General features: G+C 38.6%; 1 protein-coding gene across 1 annotated transcript; it reads right to left on the bottom strand.

Moving 5' to 3' along the window:
• Positions 1–2,644: 2,644 nt before the first annotated feature.
• On the bottom strand, positions 2,645–6,894 carry LOC111883587 (cholesterol 22-monohydroxylase CYP90B51). The gene is made up of 8 exons (XM_023879917.2): positions 6,573–6,894; positions 6,112–6,436; positions 5,870–6,022; positions 5,482–5,736; positions 5,238–5,330; positions 5,060–5,138; positions 4,834–4,940; positions 2,645–3,209 (listed from the first exon to the last, which is right to left on the bottom strand). The coding sequence occupies exons 1-8, from the start codon at positions 6,788–6,790 to the stop codon at positions 2,994–2,996; spliced, it is 1,446 nt and encodes a 481-aa protein (XP_023735685.1). The 5' UTR covers positions 6,791–6,894; the 3' UTR covers positions 2,645–2,993.
• Between the last annotated feature and the right edge of the window lie 16,522 nt (positions 6,895–23,416).

Raw genomic sequence — 23,416 nt, forward strand, 5'->3', positions numbered from 1 at the left:
TTGGCAAAGTGCAATGTGCTATTTCATGGATTAGCATCAAATTCATATTTTCCTAAAGTAACTAAGATTGGGAATTTATAAAAATATTTAGTTACTTTATATTTATCATTATATTTATTAATGATAGAATTAATGTCCTATCCTACCCGTTCGGCTAACGACCATCCACCACTCAAGGAAGCGGTAGGTGAGAGTGGACATCCATTCAACCGCCATTTTATAGGCAGTTTCCTTATACCCCCCCCCCCCCCCCCTTATAGATCGGCTTCGTGAATGAGGCCTACTAATCGTAAGACTGACTCATATATATATATATATATATATATATATAAATTAAGCTTTTAATATTATAATAGTATAAGGGTGTATTTTAAACTTTTAAAAATGGTTTTTGAATTTAATATTTCAAAATTAACCTTTTAATTAAATTTTAAATTCCAAAACTTAAAGGGTGTAATTTGAAACTTTCAAAATTACTAGATCAAGTTTTAAATAATTAAAGTAATCAAATAATTATGTCATTATCTTAAAATTTGACCAAATCCATTTTATTTGATAAGGAAATCAGATTACCATTCACAAAATTCAATTTAAGGTATTAAAATCGAATTATGGCAATTATCCTAATCCAAACAAAATCGAAAAAATCAGCTAACAGACGAGTCAACTCGTCGAGTTCATCAAGCAAATTACGAATCCGCTTTGTTTCTGGTTTGGACATATCAATATTGCATCAAATATAACAAAAAAACATCCTAAGCTCTGATACCACTATTGGGTTTTAAGCATAACAACATTCTTATGTGATCATGCAACCCTAATTGCTTTGGATCTAAGTTTTTCTCTAGTTATACATGAAAATAGAAATTCCAAAGCAACAACCCTAATACTAGCATACAATTCGAAATCTATATGAAAACTAGGGTTAGAAAATTACCTTGCTTGCTATCTAGTAATAACAAGAATTTCCTTAGATGATCTTGACACTTGAAAGCTTTAGTGCCTTAAGTGTGGCACCTCTAATAGAGTCACAAACACCAATAGCAAAGGATGAAGGAGGGAGGTGGTAAAGCACTACAATTTCGGCTAGGGTTCTCTAAGAAAGCATGGGGACCGAAAATGCTATGATAGGGGTTACTTATGTAGCTGAGGCTACTAGGGTTTTCAGGTGAAGCCCTCATTTCCTTACTTAGGCCTTAAGCAGTCCATGGACCTCCACCTTAGAAGCCTTGGACGAAATTCTATAGGGCCTCTTATAGATTTCGTCCACTCCCTTTTAGAGGAGTCCATCAGCCCAACTCTGTAACTCTCATTAATTTGCATAACGAGTCATCATTCTTTTAATTAGTTCATTTAATCCCAAAATTAATTCCAAATTAATATCTGATTAATACTAATTAAATAATTTGATTTCTAATTAATATATTATTCTTATAATATATTAATAAATTATTAATTAACATGTTTCTCCAAAAATCATTCTGTCAAGTTGTTATGGTGAATGCAACCCAAAGGGACCATGCTACTATTAAATCAAGTACATACCAATTATAACTATGGGCTTAGACACCTAATCTCACACCCAAAATCACAAACATTCATTCTCATTTATTAGTGTAGCCTTTAATTAAGTTACAAAACAAAAATAAAACTAAACTCATACATAAATGAAAATAAATACTAAAACTTGTCAATTGGGCTAAAGTGGTGTGTCAAATGGCTTAGAATACCTTGAAATTTAACAAAATAACAAAATATGATCATGTCACTTGTCGTTGATTTTTGTCTTTTTCTATGGTAGTCAATTTTTGAATGCAACCAATTCACTAAAGGTTGTGGGTATGGATCACACACTTTACATTATTTTTTACCATATCACATATCATTTTCCACACCAATTCAATAATCACCACACACCACACCAACCATGTTTTTATTGGTTAAAAAATATTTTTTTTTAATTTTTAATCTTTCTCTCATGTCCACAGGGGTGTTGAGTTCCTCCTCAACGCATCTTAACATAACATGGGTAGGTGGTGTTTCAACTTTCAAAACCCTCAATGATGTTAAGGAGGGTGCCATATATGATTCTCAACGTAGTAGTGAACCCATATCGCATACTCTAAAGCACCATAATTGCTAAAAGTAACTTTTTTTCACCAACAATATAAATACAAGTGCCCTTTAGTAATTCTTTTCTTGTCAAACTTTAATGATAATCAATCATATTTTAGAAGGTTTGCCGTTCTAAATTTTTTTGGAAGGTTTTGTCATGTCATTCAAAGTTTCAAACATTACGTTTTACCGTTCACTTATTCTTGAGTTAATTTGTTGCCGAATAAATTGACCATTGTATATCTCTTATAAATGATCCCATTGTCATATTCATAGTCGTTTTCACTAGTTTTGTGTTATTCTCAACTTAAGAGACATGTGAGAAAGTGTCTTTAGATATATTAAATTTTGTCTCTTCCATTAAGAAACTAAGGGACACTTGTTTAGTTGATTGAAATACCTCTTAAATATGGACCGGAAGAAAATGGCATACGATAACTCTAAACTCTAAAGACATATTTTTCTTTTAATACGAGTATCTCATTATTATAACTTTTTGACATCTATGAAATATAACAAAAAAAACAAAGAGGAGAAAATTATGCAATTGATGTTGATACTTGCATGCAAAATTTCATGTAAATATTAAATGTTAAAACTACACTTAATATAATATATGAGCAAAATACCTATTTAATTTGTACTATACTTTTTTAAAATATTATAACTTAATTTAAAATCCTCTAAATTCAAGCATTGAGAACTGGCCCCTTCGAAAGCTCCAAGCAACTTTCACCTTCAAGATCAACATGGACATTTTTGAGCCATTCATTTCTTGATTCTCTCCCACCAAACATAAGATTTGACGAAGTCTTTCCTTATCCATCATTGATGATTATGGATCTTGTCGACGTTGCTCTATTTTGTTTTCAATAGTACTATTTCAAACAATGAATTCTTATTGGTAAACCCTTTGGAAAATCAAGATAGGGATAAGCAAAAGCTTGATCTATATCCGTCAATTCCCATTGATATCTTAGTACCAAATGATGGATAAATATCGCCATCTCTAATTTAGCTAACTCTGATCCTGTGCATAACCGAGGTCCTCCCCCAAATGGCATGAAGTTATTGGACGATATCAATGTTGCACCCTAGAAAAATAAGAGAAAAAAACAATATATCTTATTAAACTACACTTAACAAACATAATCAATACATAAAATTGATAAAATTGACCATTTGTTTGTCTAATTTGTCTCTTTAACAACTACCAACCGGTTGAATCAATCAATCATTTAGGGTGTTTGATTAATATAATCTATTATCATGAGTTTGAAGTATTGTCACTTGTATAGTCAATGTTAGAGTTTTCGACTTTTTCTTCTTGTATATTCAAACTTATATATTAATGTTTGAATTATTATTATTATTATTAGAGTAAATTACACGAATAGTCCTTATGGTTTAGGGTAATTTACACGTTTGGTCCCTAACTTAATTTTTTTACTCGGAAGCTTCCTACTGTTTGTTTTTGTTACGTGTTTGGTCCCTGTCTTACCTAAAATGACTATTTTGCCTTTGATTTTCTAACTTATTTAATTAAACACACCCCCAACCCTACCCCTTCAGCTTACCTTACCTATCTCACCATTTTTCCTTATTTAAATAATAGTCTTTTGGGTAAGATAGGGACCAAACGCATAACAAAAACAAACCATAGGGACCAAACGTGTAACAAAAAGAAACAATATGGACCTTCCAAGTTAAAAAAATAAGTTAGTTACCAAACTTACAAATTATACCAAACCATTGGGACTATTATAGTAATTTACTACTCTTCTTCTTATTATTATTATTATGATTATTATATTGATAAGAATGAGAGGATATTGAGTATGGTGATTGGAGGAGAATGAGTGCACGTGCAACCACACACATCCCAATGGAAGAAAAGAGTAAAAGACCCCCTTTTTTTAATAATCATAACTATTCACTCCTCCACCCCCACACGCACGGGGTGGCGTGGACCCATCATCATCAACATTCCTTAATGGGCCCCATTAGCCGTACACGTGCGACCAATACTAGGCCTGCTTATTTTGGGCCCCCATTCATTATACGTCCATACCTTGACTTTTCTTGGGCCCACGGCAGTTTCCTTTCGGCTCCTTTCTTCAAGTGCTCTTTTCTTTCCTTATACTCTCACATATTATATAATTTATATATTATGGTAATAATAATTTATAAAATAAAAAACAAATTTAAAATATACTTGGGTTATTGCAAAACTATTTCCTTGGAGAATATTATGACGGATGCTTACTTGTTTGTCATATAGTAAGGTTGATATGCATCTTTCATATGGTAGACTATAATATATAATTTTTTAAAAAAATATTTTTCAAAAGAATGAGAACAAATATGTTTTCCAATTAATATTAAGTAGGAAAAAAAATTGTGTATAATTATGCTATTTTTTTTAATGAATAAAGAGAGAATAAGTGGAGTAATTAATGAATATTATTTTAAAATATATACTAAAAAATATTAAAATACAATGATTTCATGTTTATATTTGTCAAAGACAAAGATTGTCTTACGTGTCTAATTGCCAAAATTATGAATACGACGCCAATTTTTCTTTTTTGTTTTCAAGTTATGCCGACAAATAAAATTTAATATATGATTGTAGAATTTTAAGAAAATCTTGATCATTTAAATAATTATAACAATAATTTTGAATATAATATTATTAACAAAAATTTTAGTACGAACCTGCCATCGCCATGGATCAAAAAGGTGAGGCTGGTCAAAATTTGTAGGATCCAAATGCACGGCTGCGATCACTGGAAGCACTTTCCACCCACATGGAATGTCATAACCTTTTGGAAAAGTCAAAATTAAAAACTAAATTACTAAAGTTAAGGGGTTCTATTGTCATTAGACATAAGAATAGGGGGTTAAAAGAAAATAACTAAACAATTTTTTTTCGTATATTTACCTTTATACCGCACATCTTTAATAGCCTTTCTATGAAGGAATCTCACCACATTCCCGAATCTTAGCGTCTCATTAATCACCTTCATTCACACATTTTTTATCATAATTTAGTTCCACATTAATATATTATTTGATTTAATTTGATCATATGTATATAAAGAAAAAAAGAAAAAGCTTACACATTGCGTAAACTCCATCTTTTTGTAGTCTTCCCAAGTCAAATCCTTCTCACCCGATTGCTTCTTCATCTTGGCGATTTCTTCATGTTCTTCCTAAAGTTTATAGACAATATGAATTTCTCTGTTTCTTTATACATTTTTTGACATTTAATATATGTATCTCATGCATTTAATGTGCAAAATGTGCATATAATATTTTGGAAAAGAATGAATGTGACATGATTGATTGACATATGGTTCTTACTCTAAGTTGATGAACGGCTTTTGGACAAGTTTCCAAGAAGTAAATGGCTAACGCTATTGAAACCGACGACGTTTCATGACCAGCAAAGAGTAAACTCAAAACCAAATCAAGTATTTGCTCTTTTGAAAGGTTTGAATTCTTCAATACCCATCCAAGTAAATCATCTTCTAATCCCTCTAAGTCATTTCCTTCGTGTAGCTTCTGAATCCTCTCCTCCATTCTCATTTCAATGAATTTAAGAATCGTTGCTCTTGACTATCGATATCAATTATCAAAGAACAAAACCAAATCACGATCATTAACCTTATTAATATATCAAAACGTGTAAGAAACTAGAAAAAGAAAATAGGGTTATACTTATATATTAGTTTGTTGATATGTATATTACCTTTAAAGCTTTTCTATATGCAGTTCCAGGGAAGTTTATAGGAGCTGACACCACACCTTTCATGAAAGTTACATACTCTTTCTTGAGTTGTTCAGTTTCTGGTTTTCCGGGTTCTAAACTCATGATATGTTTCGCCATTAAATTGAATGTAAACTGCATGAAAACAAAGGAGAATTTGATATGATCATATGTGTATATATATGTATAGTTTTGGGAATTAAAAAGTAAGTTAAATTAATTACCTTCTTGGCTTCATCTTGGGCACAAAAGGATGTATTTTCTTGCCAAGAATCTAACACCCACAAAGTGTTCTTTTCGACTTCTTTCACGAGTTGAGTTTTGAGCCTTGCATTGGTCAAGAAGTTAAGTGAGATAAGCCTCATGTCTCGATGCATGTCACCAACCAAAACCAACATCGACCATTTTCCAAGAATTCCACCTATGCTTCTTGGATAACTACATTCGAATAATCTCCCTTCGTTTTGTAATATGTACCTATTTAAACCTGGATCCACTGAAACTATCGTTGGCTCTCCAAACAAGTTTGATTTGTATATCTTTCCAAACCTAAAAATTAACATATATGGTTTGATCATTGCGCAAATTCTTTAAGATGGAGAAGTGAGAAATGGATGAGATATGTAAATTAAGATTCTTCTTGAAACTTATAGTAGTATAGATATAGATATATATATATATGTACCTTGATATGTGTTGTTCCATGAATGCTCCGATGGTGGTGGCGGAGTAGGGTTTGAGGTAACCGATGGTTTCTCCGATGAACGGCCAACCCATGTTTCCTGGTGGAAGGTTGATGAGAGGAGAAGAAGTGGTGTGTTTTCTCTTTTTGGCAAGATTCAAGATGAGAAATAGAGTTGAAATTAGAAGAGATACATAGAGGAAGAACTCAAAGTCGGACATTTTTTGTATTTCGGTTTGGGTTCTTCAAGATCTTGGAAGTTGGAACACACAGTGAGTGTGTTTTGAGTGTGTGATCGATAGTGGATGGCAAGGGAAATAAATGACTTGAGAGTCCACCTTTATACAAGTACATGATGCTGGCAATGTTCCATCTGATGGAAAAGGAAATTTCAACTTTTTCCGAAGATTTTTTATGAGGAAAATTTCGACTTTTACTTTTTGGAGGGGTTGTGTTGTGTTGGAACAAAAAACAAAACTTAATGTTGGTTTTCTCAAACCAATTAGCATCCTTTTTTTTTTTTTTTTTCTCACTTTAATCATTTAATACCACCTATTACTTAGAAATTAAAATATATTCTTTATTTCTTAAATCCTATTGAAATGGCAATATTTTATTTGCCAGATATTAATGGGCATATTAGCATATATGCTATGAGTGAGTAACATATATACTATGAGTTATACATTTACCATTTATGGATAAATATAAATGTTAAGAATATAAATGGGCATATTTTCATATATGCTATGTTTTATACATTTACCATTTTCAGATTTATTCAAATTGGAAGATTATAATAGGCATATATGCTATGAGTTATACATTTAGCATCTATAGATTGATTCAAAAGGTAAGATTATAAATGGGCAGAGTAACATATATACTACTAGTCGTGAGACTCATGTATTACATAGGTTAATTTAAAAAAAAAAGTTAAATATAAAAGTCGAAATATTTGATAACTTTGAATTTATAAGAAAATAAGAAAGATAATGATTTATTATAATGGAAATGTTTTTTATTTTTTAAATTTAAACAAATAATTTAAATAAATAAATAAAGCTAATGAGCTTTAATTTTCGGAATTTTGAAATTAAAAGTTAAATTTATTAGTGAAATTAATATCCATTTATTATTACATTTATTGTAATTATTACATTAAAATATTATGTAAAATTTAATAAAATAGAAAAACTCATAAAATGACATGGAAAAAAATAATTCAAATTAACCACAAAATGACATTTGACAAATTGAATGAGAGTGTGACAAGTGGCAAAAAAATCTTCATTTATTAGAAAGAAGGTGTTATACATTTATCATTTATGGATTAATCAAATGTTAAAAATATAAATGGGCATATTAACATATATGTTATGTTTTATACATTTAGCATTTATAGATCTCTTCAAATACTAAGATTATAATAGGCATATATTCTATGAGTTATACATTTAGCATCTATAGATTGATTCAAATCGTAAGATCATATATAGGCAATTTAGACCTGGCAATTGGGTTGGATTCGGGTTGGCGGGTTAGCGGGTCAGAAAACATAAACTCAACCCAACTCATATAATATATGGGTTGACGGGTTGGCGGGTCAGAAAACATAAACTCAACCCAACTCATATAATATATGGGTTGACGAGTTGGTGGGTTAGAAAACTCAACACAACCCAACCCATATAACCTGTTTACGTATGGCTGATATTAGTAGATGCTACTCGAACCATGCTTTTTCTATACATATCGGCATTTCGTATAGAGGTTATTATGTCAGCAATAGTATCACTACCCTGATTAATTAAAATTATTGGTGCCTCCAAATTTGGATATAATCAACATGTTTTTTTTACGTATTTGTTTATAAATATTAATTTTGAAACGTATATACGTGAGACAAAATCTACTAAATAAATCTTAATATATTTCTTTTTTTTAAATACCCTACTATAACCATATCGTGCTCTGATTTTATAATACATATAATACCGCATCTGGACTTCAGACAGTTTAGCTTGAACCATGTGAACGGTCCCACATTATTGGTTGATAGAGAATCAAAGTGGATTTTCCAATAAATTACGAAATGCTATAGTTCTTACATATGATTTCTGACTTTATTCAGAAGTAATTCGCAAGATCATGCACCCTTCTTTATTAGGTATAACTTTCTTATTTATAACACAAAAAGTACATCTGGTTGGATCCTGCCTATTCTTGAAATAAATAACTCGTACACACTCTCTTCCCAAAAAAGATCAAGACCCCAAGCACTACACTTAGATTTATTAGATTTGTTGCTAAAATATCGGTATTAAACTCGAAACTCCCGGTGGATGGCCAGTGGCCCAAAGAAACAAAAGAATCGGTTACATTTTCATATGATCTCATATAGATAGACTAAAAAATCGAACAGAGTTCTTTTTGTATTACTTTGCCCTCTTATATATATTGATATTGCTAGTTTCCTACTTTCTAAATAGAATAGATTTTTGATTCGATTTAGAAATAATGAATTACCTCCTTGGTTGCAACCCCTCTTAAAAACTAAAAAAAGGCCTACGAACACAAACGGGAAGGATGAAAGCGAGTTGGTATGCTAATTCCTCATCCGCAACTCAGCCCTTCTCGTGGGTTATTTTCTCAACGAATAAGTAATTCTAGGAATGAAATCTTTATTTAATTTGAAAAAGCAAAGCACAAGTCCAAGGCAATAAAATATGAAAATTTTTGATTTTTCATATTTCGAATATTAAACAAAAGGATTCACAAATAAAAGTGCTAATGCTACAACCAGGCCATAAATGGTTAAAGCTTCCATAAAAGCTAGACTAAGCAATAAAGTACCTCGTATTTTCCCTCTGCCTCGGGCTGTCTCGCGATACCTTCTACAGCTTGACCCACAGTAGTACCTTAACCAACTCCAGATCCAATAGAAGCAAGGCCTATAACCAATCCAGCTGCAATAACGGAAGCGGCAAAAATCAGTGGATTCATGATAAGTTCCTCGTACCAAAAAAAATGGTTAATGATACATTCAACCAATGAACTATGACTTAATGATTCCATTGCTACGATTCATACAGTCGAAGTAACTACGAACTTTGAATTTAAGTAATAACATTCTTGAATCATCAAAACGACTTTGATATCTCTTTTTTAGTTTCTCTCGAGAAAGTCTTTGTGAATCCATACAACTTTAGTTTTTCTGTTTCTTTGTCCCGAAACGCTCTTTGAATTCTTCGATTTTTTTATTGACTTCATCCGTTTATTCATTGAACTCACAGTCACAGATGAGATAGAAGGACTTATATAGAATCCCTATCTGTATTTACATTCGATTAGTAGGGCAAATTAGATATATCTTTAGCTCATATATAACTAGTCAATATCTAATATCACATATACATGTCTTTCTTCCACAATGTAAACCAACTCTTCCCTAATCTTTAATTCAAGCTGATTTGATAAGGATGTGTCTAACCCTTAACAAGAGTTAACTTATAGCCATTCAATTCCATATACCTAGTTCGACCTCGCCTCTACGAACCATTTATAAATCCCCTTTTTTCTTTATCATTATCACGCAACCTAAATTGATAAGATAATAAATGGATAAATTGATTGGGCCGAATCGTTGCATAGAAATTGATTTGATTGATCTAAGTTCGTACAATTTATTATTTATTAATATTTTCATTTGGTCAATCGTTGAATAAAATCAATGGACTCCTGACGTATACGAAGGAGTGCGGTTCGTTCGATAAATTCCTACCTCTCTATCTATCTCTGAGATGTTTGGATTTTTCAAAACTCCATGGACATGCAGGAGAGAAATGCTATCCCCACTCGGACCAAGACAAAACTTTTACTTGTTCAAATAACAATTAAGGTGAAGCAGGTCAGGAACGACGAATCTCTTTATGATAAACAGATCCGTTTTGCAAGTTCGTTATTCCGGGTAGTTCCTACAAAGTATCAGACTAATGACGTGTTTCAATTTTTTTCAAATGAATAATTTGAAGACCTATTGATTCTAAAAATTGTGGATCATTCGGACCTTTTAATTCATAGATGTAGATCTCGGACCTATGAATGAGGATATTCCCGAAACTGACAAACAAAAAAGGAAGTGAGTTAGACAAAAAAAAAGCAGCTTTTGTAAAAAGTTATGAGCTAATGATAGAACTGAAATAGAAATTGAAAGAGTAAATATTCGCCTGCAAACACTTTATTTTCTTGGATTGCTAAATTTTGGTCAATCCAATACGATAAAGAGTAAAACAAAAGAAAGATTCGTTTTAACAGTCTAAAATAGATACATATAAGAAAAAAAAATAGTTATGTTATTTAATATATTTAGTTATCTATACAAACAAGATATACAAATTCATAATAGATTTGATCTAGATTAAATGAAATCCATGATTCATTATATTAATTATTAAATACGTGTATATTTTCATTCAAATTATATTCTATCTGAATTGAATTCAAAATGTCTAATTTGAATTCATTTTATTCGCGAGGAGCTGGATGAGAAAAAACTCTCACGTCCAGTTCTGTAGTAGAGATGGAATTCAAAATAAACCATCAACTATAACCCCAAAAGAACCAGATTCCGTAAACAACATAGAGGAAGAATGAAGGGAATATCTTATCGAGGTAATGCTATTTGTTTTGGTAAATATGCTCTTCAGGCACTTGAACTCGCTTGTATCACCTCTAGACAAATAGAAGCAAGTCGACGAGCAATGACACGAAATACACATTGCGGTGGAAAGATATGGGTTCGTATATTTCCAGATAAACCAGTTATAGTAAGACCGCAGAAACACGTATGGGTTCAGGTAAAGGCTCTCTCGAATATTGGGTAGCAACATGCTTTTTGGGGGAGAGATACTATTTCAGCAATCGAGTCACAGGTATCTAACATATTCATACCTAAGGCTTTTCCACAAAGTGGTGACGAAATGTATAACTTGTACAAATCTTTCCATTTTCCAAGTCAATCCAATCCATTCGTTCGTAGAGCTATTTACTCGATCGCAGACATTTCTGGAACACCTCTAACAGAGGGACAAATAGTCAATTTTGAAAGAACTTATTGTCAACCTCTTTCATATATTAATCTATCTAATTCAGAAGGAAAGAACTTGTATCAGTATCTCAATTTCAATTCAAACATGGGTTTGATTCACATGCCATGTTATGAGAAATATTTACCATCCGAAAAGAGGAAAAAATGGAGTCTTTGTCTACAGAAATGCGTTGAGAAAGGGCAGATGTATAGAAATTTTCAACGAGATAGTGCTTATTCAACTCTCTCAAAATGGAATCTATTCCAAACATATATGCCATGGTTCCTTACTTCGACAGGGTACAGATATCTAAAGTTTTTTTTAGATACTTTTTCAGACCCATTGTCGATACTAAGTAGTAGTCAAAAATTTGTATCCATTTTTCATGATATTATGCATGGATTAAATATATCATGGCGAATTCTTCAGAAAAAATTTTGTCTTCCACAAAGGAATCTAATAAGTGAGATTTCGAGTAAATGTTTGCATAATCTTCTTCTGTCCAAAGAAATGATTCATCGAAATAATGAGTCACCATTGATATCGACACATCTAACAAATGTTCGGGAGTTCCTCTATGCAATCCTTTTCCTTCTTCTTGTTGCTGCATATCTCGCTTATACACGTCTTCTCTTTGTTTTCGGGGCCTCTAGTGAGTTATAGAAAGAGTTCAAAAAGGTCAAATCTTTGATGATTCCATCATCTATAACATCCTGTTTTAAGGAAAGTAATTAGATAATAAATCAGGAACCCCGGGAAGTAATTATTATTATTATTATTATTATTATTATTCTATATTATTTGAGCCTAAAATCGAATGATAATTAATAAAGTGTTGGTTTCGGGAAGCCAAATGGCAAGATTTGAACTCTAGGGGTTAAAAGTGTATTTGTAGGACTTAATTTGTAAAGAATTTATGGAAGTGAGGGTTAAAAAGTAAATTATGGACCTAAGATGAAAGGATCTTGGAAATGTGGGGGCTAAATGGTAAATTTGGGATTAGTTTTGAAAGAATTAGGGGATGGAGGGACTAATCTTGTTAATATGGGGGAATTTCTTTAAGAGGCGGGTATATAACCTCCCACCTGTCACCTTCTCTAACCTAAAACCCTAACCATATTCGCTAGGCAGCAGTCACCCATACAAGTGACCACCTTCGGCCGCCACCCTCTGATCTCCGATCACTTGCGCCGATACGCCCCTCCCTGCCGTCGGGTTGCAACCTCCATCATTGGGGTCCCAAACCACCGGAGCCAACTTCCTCTTGTTTATTATTCCGTCGGGAATGGCCGGAGCAGATCCCAAGAGCAGCGGCGCAACTGTTACATCACTCTTTCCGACAGAGCTGTCGTCGGGGATGCTTTTCTGCCACCGTGAAAGGGTGGTTGAGCTCTTGGATTTGTGAAGAAGATGCATTGTGGGGTTGTATTTGGGATGGAGAAATGGCGTGAGTATTTTCCATAGTAGAGACCGTGAACCACCAGCCATGGCCGCCACTGGTGCTGCTGACAAGGGCGAAGCCGCTGAAGACGACGTCGGGGCTGTGTACGGCCACTCTCGGTCGATGATGTTGCTGCTGCCGGAACCAACAGGTGGGTGGTTGGACTATTTTTCCGATCAATTGTGCGGGTGTGATTTTGCTACTAGAGATCTTATCATGCAGATGTTGTTTGGCCGGAAACCAAGGGAGACCACCATGGCTGCCAACCATGGTGGTAACTGTCGCCTTTGTTTCTCTGTTGCCACCAGCCGCCGCTTGATGGTGGTTGTGAGTGGGTATGTGTGGTTAGTTTAGTGTGTGAGGGTGTTATTTGAGATTTCATTGTTGTAATTGTAATTGTATCGGAATAATGAAAGGAAGAACCCAAATCACCACCGTAGAGTGGTGGTTGCCACCACCGGCCGCCGTTTCGGGTGGCGGGGTGCTTTGATTGCGTTTGTACCTCCTTTGGGGGATGTTTGGACAATGTGAAATCAATGAAACTCTAATGAGCTCATAGAAGCCCTAGTGGGCCCAATGAAATCCTAATGGGCCAAATAAGGCCCAATGTGACCAAAAGCCCAACCAATGGACTAATGGGCTAGTATTGGGTTGGAAAACCTTAATTTAGGTTTGGAAAACCCTAATAGCATAAAACCCTAATTTTGAGAATTTAATCGGGACATACACGAGATTATTTAATAACTTGAAATATTAAATAATAGTCATTGGTAAATTAACCTAAAGCAATAATGGACTTAATGGATTAAGCCCTTAATGGGTTAAGTGAGAAACATTTAACCCTAATTGTTATTTTATGTGAAACCCTAGTTTGACTTGGGCTTTGTGCTGGGCCTTCCTATTGGGCTTTGGCAATTGGATTATTACCGGACCATCCAAGAATGATCATATGGACTAGAATATGTTGATGGGCTTTAGGGTAAGGCCCATATGAGGGGTTAGGCCCAATTTGGAAAATTGGGCCATAAAATGGGCCATAGTTGGGCCTATATGATTATGTGATATTGGGCCATGGGAATTGGATTGGAATAATTGGATGCGCCTCAAGGAAAGTCCATGAAGAGGTCTGGGCCTAATTTGGAAAATTGGGCCATGTGTTGGGTTTTGGCCCATTACTTGACTCTTGGGTTTTGTAGTGTGAGTTGGACTTTGGGCTTGGAACCCAATTATTAATTGGGTATTGTTTGATGTTGACAGTTCGGGAAGCTGTTGTAACATCCCCATCTGGCACGTATCACAATATTGTCCGCTTTGGGCCACTCGGCACGAGGACTTCCCAGGGGGTCACCCATCCCGGTACTACTCCCGCCGGAGCATGGTTAACTGCAGAGTTCTTATGGGATCTGCTGCCCTCACGGATTTAAAACGCGTTGTGATAGGGAAGGTATCCACACCCCTTATAAGGAATGCTTAGTTCTCCTTCCCAGCCGACGTGAGATCAGATCTAACCCACTATCACCCCCCATTATAGGGTTCGACGTCCCCGTCGAACACATCGACCCGTGCTGTAGCTCTGATACCATTTGTAACATCCCCCTCTGGCACGACACGAGGACTTCCCAGGGGGTCACCCATCCTGGTACTATTCCCGCCCGAGCACGCTTAACTGCAGAGTTCTTATGGGATCTGTTGCCCTCATGACTTTAAAACGCGTTCCCTTATAAGGAATGCTTAGTTCTCCTTCCCAGCCGATGTAGGATCAGATCTAACCCACTGTCACCCCCCATTATAGGGTTCGACGTCCCCGTCGAACACATCGACCCGTGCCCTAGCTCTGATACCATTTGTAACATCCCCCTCTGACACGTATCACAATATTGTTCGCTTTGGGCCACTCGGCACGAGGACTTCCCAGGGGGTCACCCATCCTGGTACTACTCTCACCCGGGCACGCTTAAATGCAGAGTTCTTATGGGATCTGCTTCCCTCACGGCTTTAAAATGTGTTGTGATAGGGAAGGTATCCATACCCCTTATAAGGAATGCTTAGATCTCCTTCCCAGCTGATGTGGGATCAGATCTAACCCACTTTCACCCCCCCCCCCATTATAGGGTTCGACGTCCCCGTCAAACACATCGACCCGTGCCCTAGCTCTGATACCATTTGTAACATCCCCCTCTGGCACGGCATAAAGACTTTCCAGGGGGTCACCCATCCTAGTACTATTCCCGCCCGAGCACGCTTAACTGCAGAGTTCTTATGGGATCTGCTGCCCTCACGGCTTTAAAACGCGTTGTGATAGAGAAGGTATCCACACCTCTTATAAGGAATGCTTAGTTCTCCTTCCCAGCCGATGTGGGATCAGATCTAATGTAACGACCCAAAATTCAAGACTAAAAAAATTTCTTTTAATAAAGTATCACTTAAAGTAAAATCATCATTTCAAAACATAAACAGAGTATTAGTTTTCAAAACACATGTTCATTATCAGAGTAAAACATTCCCAGGCTGACTAATCTATGGTGTCTGCCATGCGATCATCCTGAGCCCCATCATCCGCTACCGGAAGTACCTGAAACCAAAACTGAAAGCCGTAAGCACGAAGCTTAATGAGTTCCCCAGATACCGTATACCATACAAACCATTCATAGCCAAGAACCATACATAATCGACTTATCCATAACCAAGTAAGGTGCTATGTGCCAAACATAGTCTTGCCATTATGCCACGGGCCGCACGGGTCTTCCTGGTCAAGCCTGGGCCGCTCCCTGGGTCTTACAGACAAGTGCCAAGGGCCACCCCCTGGTCTTACAGACGTGTGCCAAGGGCCACCCCCTGGTCTTACAGACAAATGCCAAGGGCCACCCCCTGGTCTTACAGACAAGTGCCAAGGGCCACCCCCTGGTCTTCTATGCAAGTATCACAAAGACAACCGTACATACTACTCTACTTAGCTAAACAGCATACAGTGTGCTAGAAGCTACCTCCTGGTCTTTCATATCTATAGCATACAATGCGCCAGGAGCCACCTCCCGGTCTTTCATACATATTGCCTAGGGCTAACCCCCGGGTCTTCCTATCATACATAGTAACATACTATGTGCCAGGAGCCGCCCCCTGGTCTTTCATGCATATTCTAAATGGGCCGGCATTGGCGCCTTAGACCCATACAAACAGTGAGGAGACTCACCTCGCACTGCTGAACTCTGCTGATACTCCTCTGGTCGCTGACCGACAACTTTCTGAACTCCTGCTCCACTAGCTCCCCGGGCTACCAATTATCAAAGCAACACTGAGTCTAACTGAACCCCGAAAGACAACTAAGTCAACTCAGGTCAAAATCAAAGTCATGGTCAAAGTAAACCTTCCAGGTCAACCCTACTCGTCGAGTCACCCTACTGACTCGCCGAGTTCATAAGTCCAAAGTCCTTCCACTCGCGACTCTACTCGCCGAGTCAGTCTATGACTCGCCGAGTCTACCAATTTCCGAGTCCTGACCTGTCCAACTCATCGAGTCTCTAATCGACTCACTGATTCGAGTCTAAGCTCGAAGGGTTTGGGGTTTCGCAACTTGACTCGCCGAGTCCAAGAACAGACTCGCCGAGCACGCGGCAATCTTCATCCAACTCGCCGAGTTCATGCCTATCTTCATCCGACTCGACGAGCTGTTCATCCCACTCGTCAAGTTCCTCCTCATCTTCATGGTACTCGCCGAGTCCACTCAAAGGACTCGCCGAGTCCATTCAGATCTCCCAACATGCAGAGGGCTTTTGAGTCATGCAGGGACTCCAATCCATAGATCCATACTTCCAAAACTCAATCCCTACGTAAAGTTGCAAACTTTACGTATAACTAAAGAGATCTAGGCTCAAAACACATTAGGGTTTGGTTTAAGGACACAAGGGCTTCACCAACTACTCATCTCCTGATGCTTTATGACATAATGGACCAACCCAACAATAGATCTGAAGTGGAAACAACATATCTAAGCCCCTAACCCGATTTGGGTCTCAAACAACCATAAAACCCCCAAATCTCATGACAAAATAGATCTAGATGCAAAGAAGGGAAAATGGCAGCTTAATACCTCCAAGATGAACACAACTGAAGTAGATCTCGAGCACACACTTCTCCCTTGAAGCAACCTTCTTGATCTTCAAGTTCCTCTCCAAAGTTTCCTTCCTCCCAAAGCTATTTCTCTCAATAATGGAAGCTCACATGAATTATAGGGTTTACAGGTCTTCTGGAGTGATATGGGGGGCTGAGGGAGGGACATAACACTCTTTATATAGGATACAACTCCCGGAATTAGGGTTTTCCTCACACAGACTAGACTCGCCGGGTCACCTTGGCCGACTCGCCGAGACGGTCACTTACTCCTCGGCCCGGATCCCGCTCGGACTCGCCGTGTCGACCCCTAAACTTAGTGTTTTCTTTCCTTTCTTGGTCCTCAAAACTTGGGTGTTACAACTCTCCCCCACTTAAATTAAACTTCGTCCTCGAAGTTTGCCATGGCCCACCGCCTGCGATCCGCCTTCAATACCCACCAATTATCCCAACACCAGCTGTCTACCTTCACTGTTCTTCCACCTGGTCGTTCTGACTAACATAAACCTCGCGGCTAAACCTCGGGCCAAACCTGACACTGATCAACTCAGAAACACAACTTACTCAACCGATAATCCTTCCGGTACTCACCGAGTACTGCACTGAACCTATAGGGGTTCACCCTTTCTTTCCGTGTGCAAATTTCTTGCCTTCCCAGGGCAAGCTCCATATCCAACTATTTCCTCTGACACTGTGGAGGTCCTATCCTTCACCAGATCCATCACCCCCGCTATTCCCAGAGCGGGTCATCACCGTCTGTCACCACTGACACTGCTCTCTGACAGAACTTGGTGCCTAGCACCCCTCGACCAACTATCTGAATTCAACCATAGACTGCTTACCAGCACTGCTACTGGCTGGAAATTTCTGATATTCCTTATCTGCCTTTCGGATGAACTGAGACCACCTTGGTCCCTACCAATCTACCAATATCTGGATTACCGACTCCCACCGGTCGCTAGCCCCAACTCAACTCCTAGTCTCTCCCAACGAATTTCGAAGAAACTCTACCAATAATCGCTCAATCCACTCTGCCACTAAATCATACACCTGACACATTCATTCTAACGAGTAGGGACCGATGAATGCTACGGGCCACCCCGTAGTCTTACAACATTTCCATGCTGCCAGCCAACCAAAGCTACGGGCCGCCCCGCAGTCTTGCTAAACCAGTGCTACGGGCCACACCGTAGCCTAACCATACTCACATACGATTGCTACGGGCCACACCGCAGTCTTGCTAATCTAATGCTACGGACCACACCGCAGTCTTACCAATCTAATGCTACGGACCACACCGCAGTCTTACTAATCTAATGCTACAGGCCACACCGCAGTCTTACTAATCTAATGCTACGGGCCACACCGCAGTCCTACTATGCTTCCCTTACTATCTAGCCACTGGTGAATGCTACGGCCATCCGGTAGTCTGACAACACCTTCCCACACCGTCTAGCTGCTAACGGATGCTACATCTAACCCATAGTTGATCATACAGCACCACCGAGTACTCCCAAGTGGTACTCATGTCCCAAATGGAACTCCCAACCGATTCCTATGAAATCCGCGACCAGAATTTCGAGAATGAGGTCTCACAGTTGGCAAGTTTTCCAAACTTCCAATTTACACTATCCTCTAATCATACAGTCACCTGAGCCGTCTTTCTTACTAACAAGAGAGCGAACTTATCCCAGTTTCAAGACCCCTTCTACTCCCATAACCTGATTGTTTCTCCCCCACTTAGCCTCAGCTAAGTCTTTACTGCCTGCGAAAACCCGAAGATTTCCATTCCTTCCTTCCTTACACGATAGGCATGATAACCACCATCGCCCTATCCCTGCTAGCGATCCGTCTCTAGCCCACTCCAACTACCGTATGATTACCGAATACTAGATGAATACCTCCCACATCCCTGATGCTAAAAAAAATCCCCGAAGCTATGACTACTGTCCTAATAGTCTGAATAACTGGGCACAGACTCCTTGGTGATAAGCCACTTTCCTTGATGTTTCCGAAAGCCATCCCGAACGCCCATATTAGAACCATCAACCCCGATGACGGTGCCTGACCACTCCCGAACCGTTTTCAACCGCAACCGAGATGATACTGGACACTTCAAACCCGAAGTGAAAGATGACCTACACTAGCTACTAATAGCTCCTGGCATGCAATTGGTATATAACAATTCCAAAATACAATCCACATACAAGCAGGGAGACAAGACATACATAAAATCGCCTGATTCCAGGGCAAAAACTTCCATAATTTATATAGGAATGAAAATAGCCATAGATACGTACCTGCAACATTCCTTCCTGTAGTCCGGATCCTCCGCACCTGTCACTGCATGGCACTACCCTCTCACCCATCCGTAATCCTCATAGTCGCTGGGGCAGGCGCACTCCCTGCTCCTCCCCTCATCATCGGGCAGTCGGTCCTCTTGTGGCCCACCTGATTGCAATGAAAACATCAGGGGCTTGCCCCCCGTGGGCAGTCCCTGCTGACGTGACCATCACTGCCACACTTGTAGCAGCCGGAACCCCTGGAACGACACACTCCCTCGTGCGGTTTCCTGCACGTGCTGCACTGACTTCGGCCCTGCCGACCCACTAATCGTTGATCTGAAGTCTTGGGTCTCTTCCCGGGACCCTCCAATGTGAATGTCTAATCTGACTTCCTCTTCGCGATGTGCTCCAGATCAATCTCCCTCTCTCTAGCCCGAGAAATCATATCTTCCAGCGTCTTACAGCCGGACCTGCTCACGAACTCCCTGATGTCGGCTCTCAACATCTCATGGTATCGGGCCTTCTTCATCTCCTCATCCGCGACATACCGCGGTACAAGAAGAGCCCTCTCCCTGAACTTGGTGGTGATCTCTGCCACAGTCTCAGTAGTCTGCGTCAAATCCTGAAACTCTCGTGCCAGCTGCTGCACCTCAATCATTGGCGAAAACTACGCCCTGAACCTGGCCGAGAAATCGCTCCAAGTCATCGCGTCCAACGCGGCATCATCTCCCAGGGCATGACCAATCTCTTCCCACCAATCCCTCGCTCTGTCCTTCAGAAGACAGGAGGCGAGTCTAACCTTGTCCCCCTCGGGACACTTGCTTGTACGAAAAGCGTTGGCAACATCGGCCAACCATCTGCTGCTAGCAATGGGGTCCCTAGCCCCATGATAATCTGGTGCCCCGCAGGCTCTGAACTCTCGAAATGTCAAGGTACACGCTCCCATCAATGCCATCATCTCAGTACGGAAGGCTCCCAACCTTTCATCCAAAATCTCCAGTATACCCTCCTTGACCGTGCCAAAGATCACAGGAGTCTGAGCTAGAATACTGTGCGTAACCTCAGGTGATATCAACTCTCTCATCCGCTCCTCGAGCTGCTCAGCCCCTGAACCCGAGTCCGAACCCTCTCTGGCGCCTGATCCGCCCGCGGGTCTCTCTCGCAACGTCACCATGCTGAAAATATAACACAACCACTATCAGAATACTGATCACTGCTGCGAGGCCGAACACACACACTACCAGGTTCCTAGTCTTGTCTCGGCCCTTCCCGAATCGAGTACGGATCCTCTGCTTTCAGTAGTACGGGCCCATACTACCTTCCACATCTATCCGTACTTTCCTCAGGAACTGCTTCGACTCCACCAGGTCCCTTTCTACCACTTCTGCTTCCAGCACTACCTCATCCTAGGCTGACCCTAGGGAAACCTCTTACTCAACTCAAACCAGTCCTCAGCTGCTGAAGGCTTCCTCGCGATGCCAATTAGCCACCACCCGGATACCATCACATATAACGAGGCTCAGATAATCCTTTGAGTAAAAGACTCGTCCCTACAACGGTTAGACTCAGACGAGAGCTGCGCAATAGGGCCAAATCCAGCACTCTGAGATTATTCAACCCTGATCACATGTGACGTGGCGTATCCACTTAATGGCTAACTCCCATCACTCAAAATCCCACAATGCACAAAGCAAGCAGCATTCAGACGAGGGGAAAATCTAACCACAACATACTCAAGCAATCATATCCACATAGCAAATCTGAACTAGCATGCAACACAAACTCATAACTCAGGCATAATCGAAACAGGCTATCCTACTACTGTCTAATCAGCACTACTATGCAGCTCAAAAACATATAATAGGCACATAAGGCATCATTCCTAGATCCTTAGTCCTAATCTAGCATGTTGTTCTATCAACTGATAATCATAACATAAACTTGTATGGGTATTTTGGGGTACTTACTTGAGCTTGGCTGATTGCATGCACCACACCTCTTTTCTCTTTTCAAAGTTCTTTTCTTTCTGAATTCTTTTTGCTTTTCTAAAACTGTTTTTCGTTCCAAAAATTCCTTTTTACAAAACAATCTTTTCATTTCTGAAAACTTTTATGTGACATCCCCAAAATCACGGCCAGAAAAGACCGATTTTGTTTATGCTTTATAAAAATCAGAGTACTTCTTTTCATAAAAATGTTGCGGAATTTGTTCCCAGAAAAACACGATAAATACGTTATTAAAACATTTTCGAAGAAACGTATTTATTTCATTTTAAAACGTTTGGGATGTCATTGTTAATACAGAAACATAAGCATAAACAGAACTTACAATTATTTACACTAGTGTTCTACATCTCTTTAAATCTCTCAGTGTAATGTCACTTCATATCGTCACCTGTGATGTAAATAAACTGAGTGGGTCAGGTTGGGAAACCTGGTGAGTACATAGGGTTTTCAACCCACAATAATATAGTTATTATGTTTAAACAATCAAACAATCAACCCAATTACCCATCCCCATTATCTTCTTTTAGTCTTCCCTAAGGATATTATCTCAAGGGTCATCTCCTATATCATATTTACTTCTCATCTCCTTACATCGTATTTCCTTATTTGAGTGTTCCTACGAACTTTACCTAAGGATCATCGCCCACATTGCATAGACAATACTAATCCGGGGATTACTCCCTCAATATGTGTCTAGCAAGAGTTAGGGTATCATCGCATGATTACGCAGCCACAACATCACCTGGACTTGTAAATCATGATAAGGGTTAGTCTATCATCGCACGAATACGTAGCCACAACATCGCCTAGACTCGTACTTCATAATAAGGGTTAGACTATCATCGCATGAATACTTAGTTACAACATCGCCTGAACTCGTAATTCATCACCTACAGGTTACTAGCCTGCTGGTGTTTCCACGGGGTTGTCTATAATAGTCCGTGGTCCCCATCTATAGTCTAGTAGATGACTACATCTCCAAATTGTCGGACAAGGTTGTAGTATCCTACATCACCGATTCATAATCACCTATCTATCCTCACCTAATTATCATCATCTTCCTATCATCACCTATCTCTCATTATTTTATTTCATCACTCACCAACTATTTCATCTACCCATGTTTTATCCCAACATATTTGTAGATATAAAATAAATATACAGTTTAAATCATTTAAAACATGTATAAATCATTCATCCAGCATAGACAACAAGTATTCAAACAATATGCACACATAGCACGTAATTTATATTAAAATACTTCATATCTATGTGTAAGATGAAAGGGACCATGCACTCACCTGAGTAGGTGGTGACTCAACACTCGAACAGCGCTTCGATACTCTCAAAACAATTTCCTTCGAGAAAACCTAGTACCAATACTACTAGGGTTTAGTCTAACGATAACCGCGACAAACTAATAGTCTAGCTATTATTATTATTATATAAGCGTTAAATAACACTCAATATAACTCATAATAATAGTCCAAATACTCATTATAAGTTCCTAATAATGTTACTATATTAAAACATAAGCTATACTAAAGATAGGGTAGGTACAGCTCACTTACAGCGGGTTTTTCGCAAAACCGGGATTCGTTGGAGCAGCGTTTCCGAGCCGAAAGCTTTTCTTCTCGGAGCCGTCGGGCGCTCCGGGGCTTTCTTCTCGTGCTAGGGAGGTTCCGTAGACTTGGGAGGGGTTTAGGGAGGCTAGAGAGAAGTTAGAGAGAGAAAGAGAGGCTTATGGTGTGAAGAAAATATGAGGAGTTTACCCTTGTATTTATAGGAAGTGTATAGTAAAGTAGTCTCCAAGCTTCGTCCGTAACTTTTGCATACGAGCTCCGTTTTTGTCTGTCTTTTTACTGTTGAGTTCCTATTAATGAGATCTTCAACTTTCATTTAGACCTCGTTGGCTAAT

This window comes from Lactuca sativa, chromosome 3 (assembly GCF_002870075.4).
Source record: "Lactuca sativa cultivar Salinas chromosome 3, Lsat_Salinas_v11, whole genome shotgun sequence".
Taxonomy (NCBI): Eukaryota; Viridiplantae; Streptophyta; class Magnoliopsida; order Asterales; family Asteraceae; genus Lactuca; species Lactuca sativa.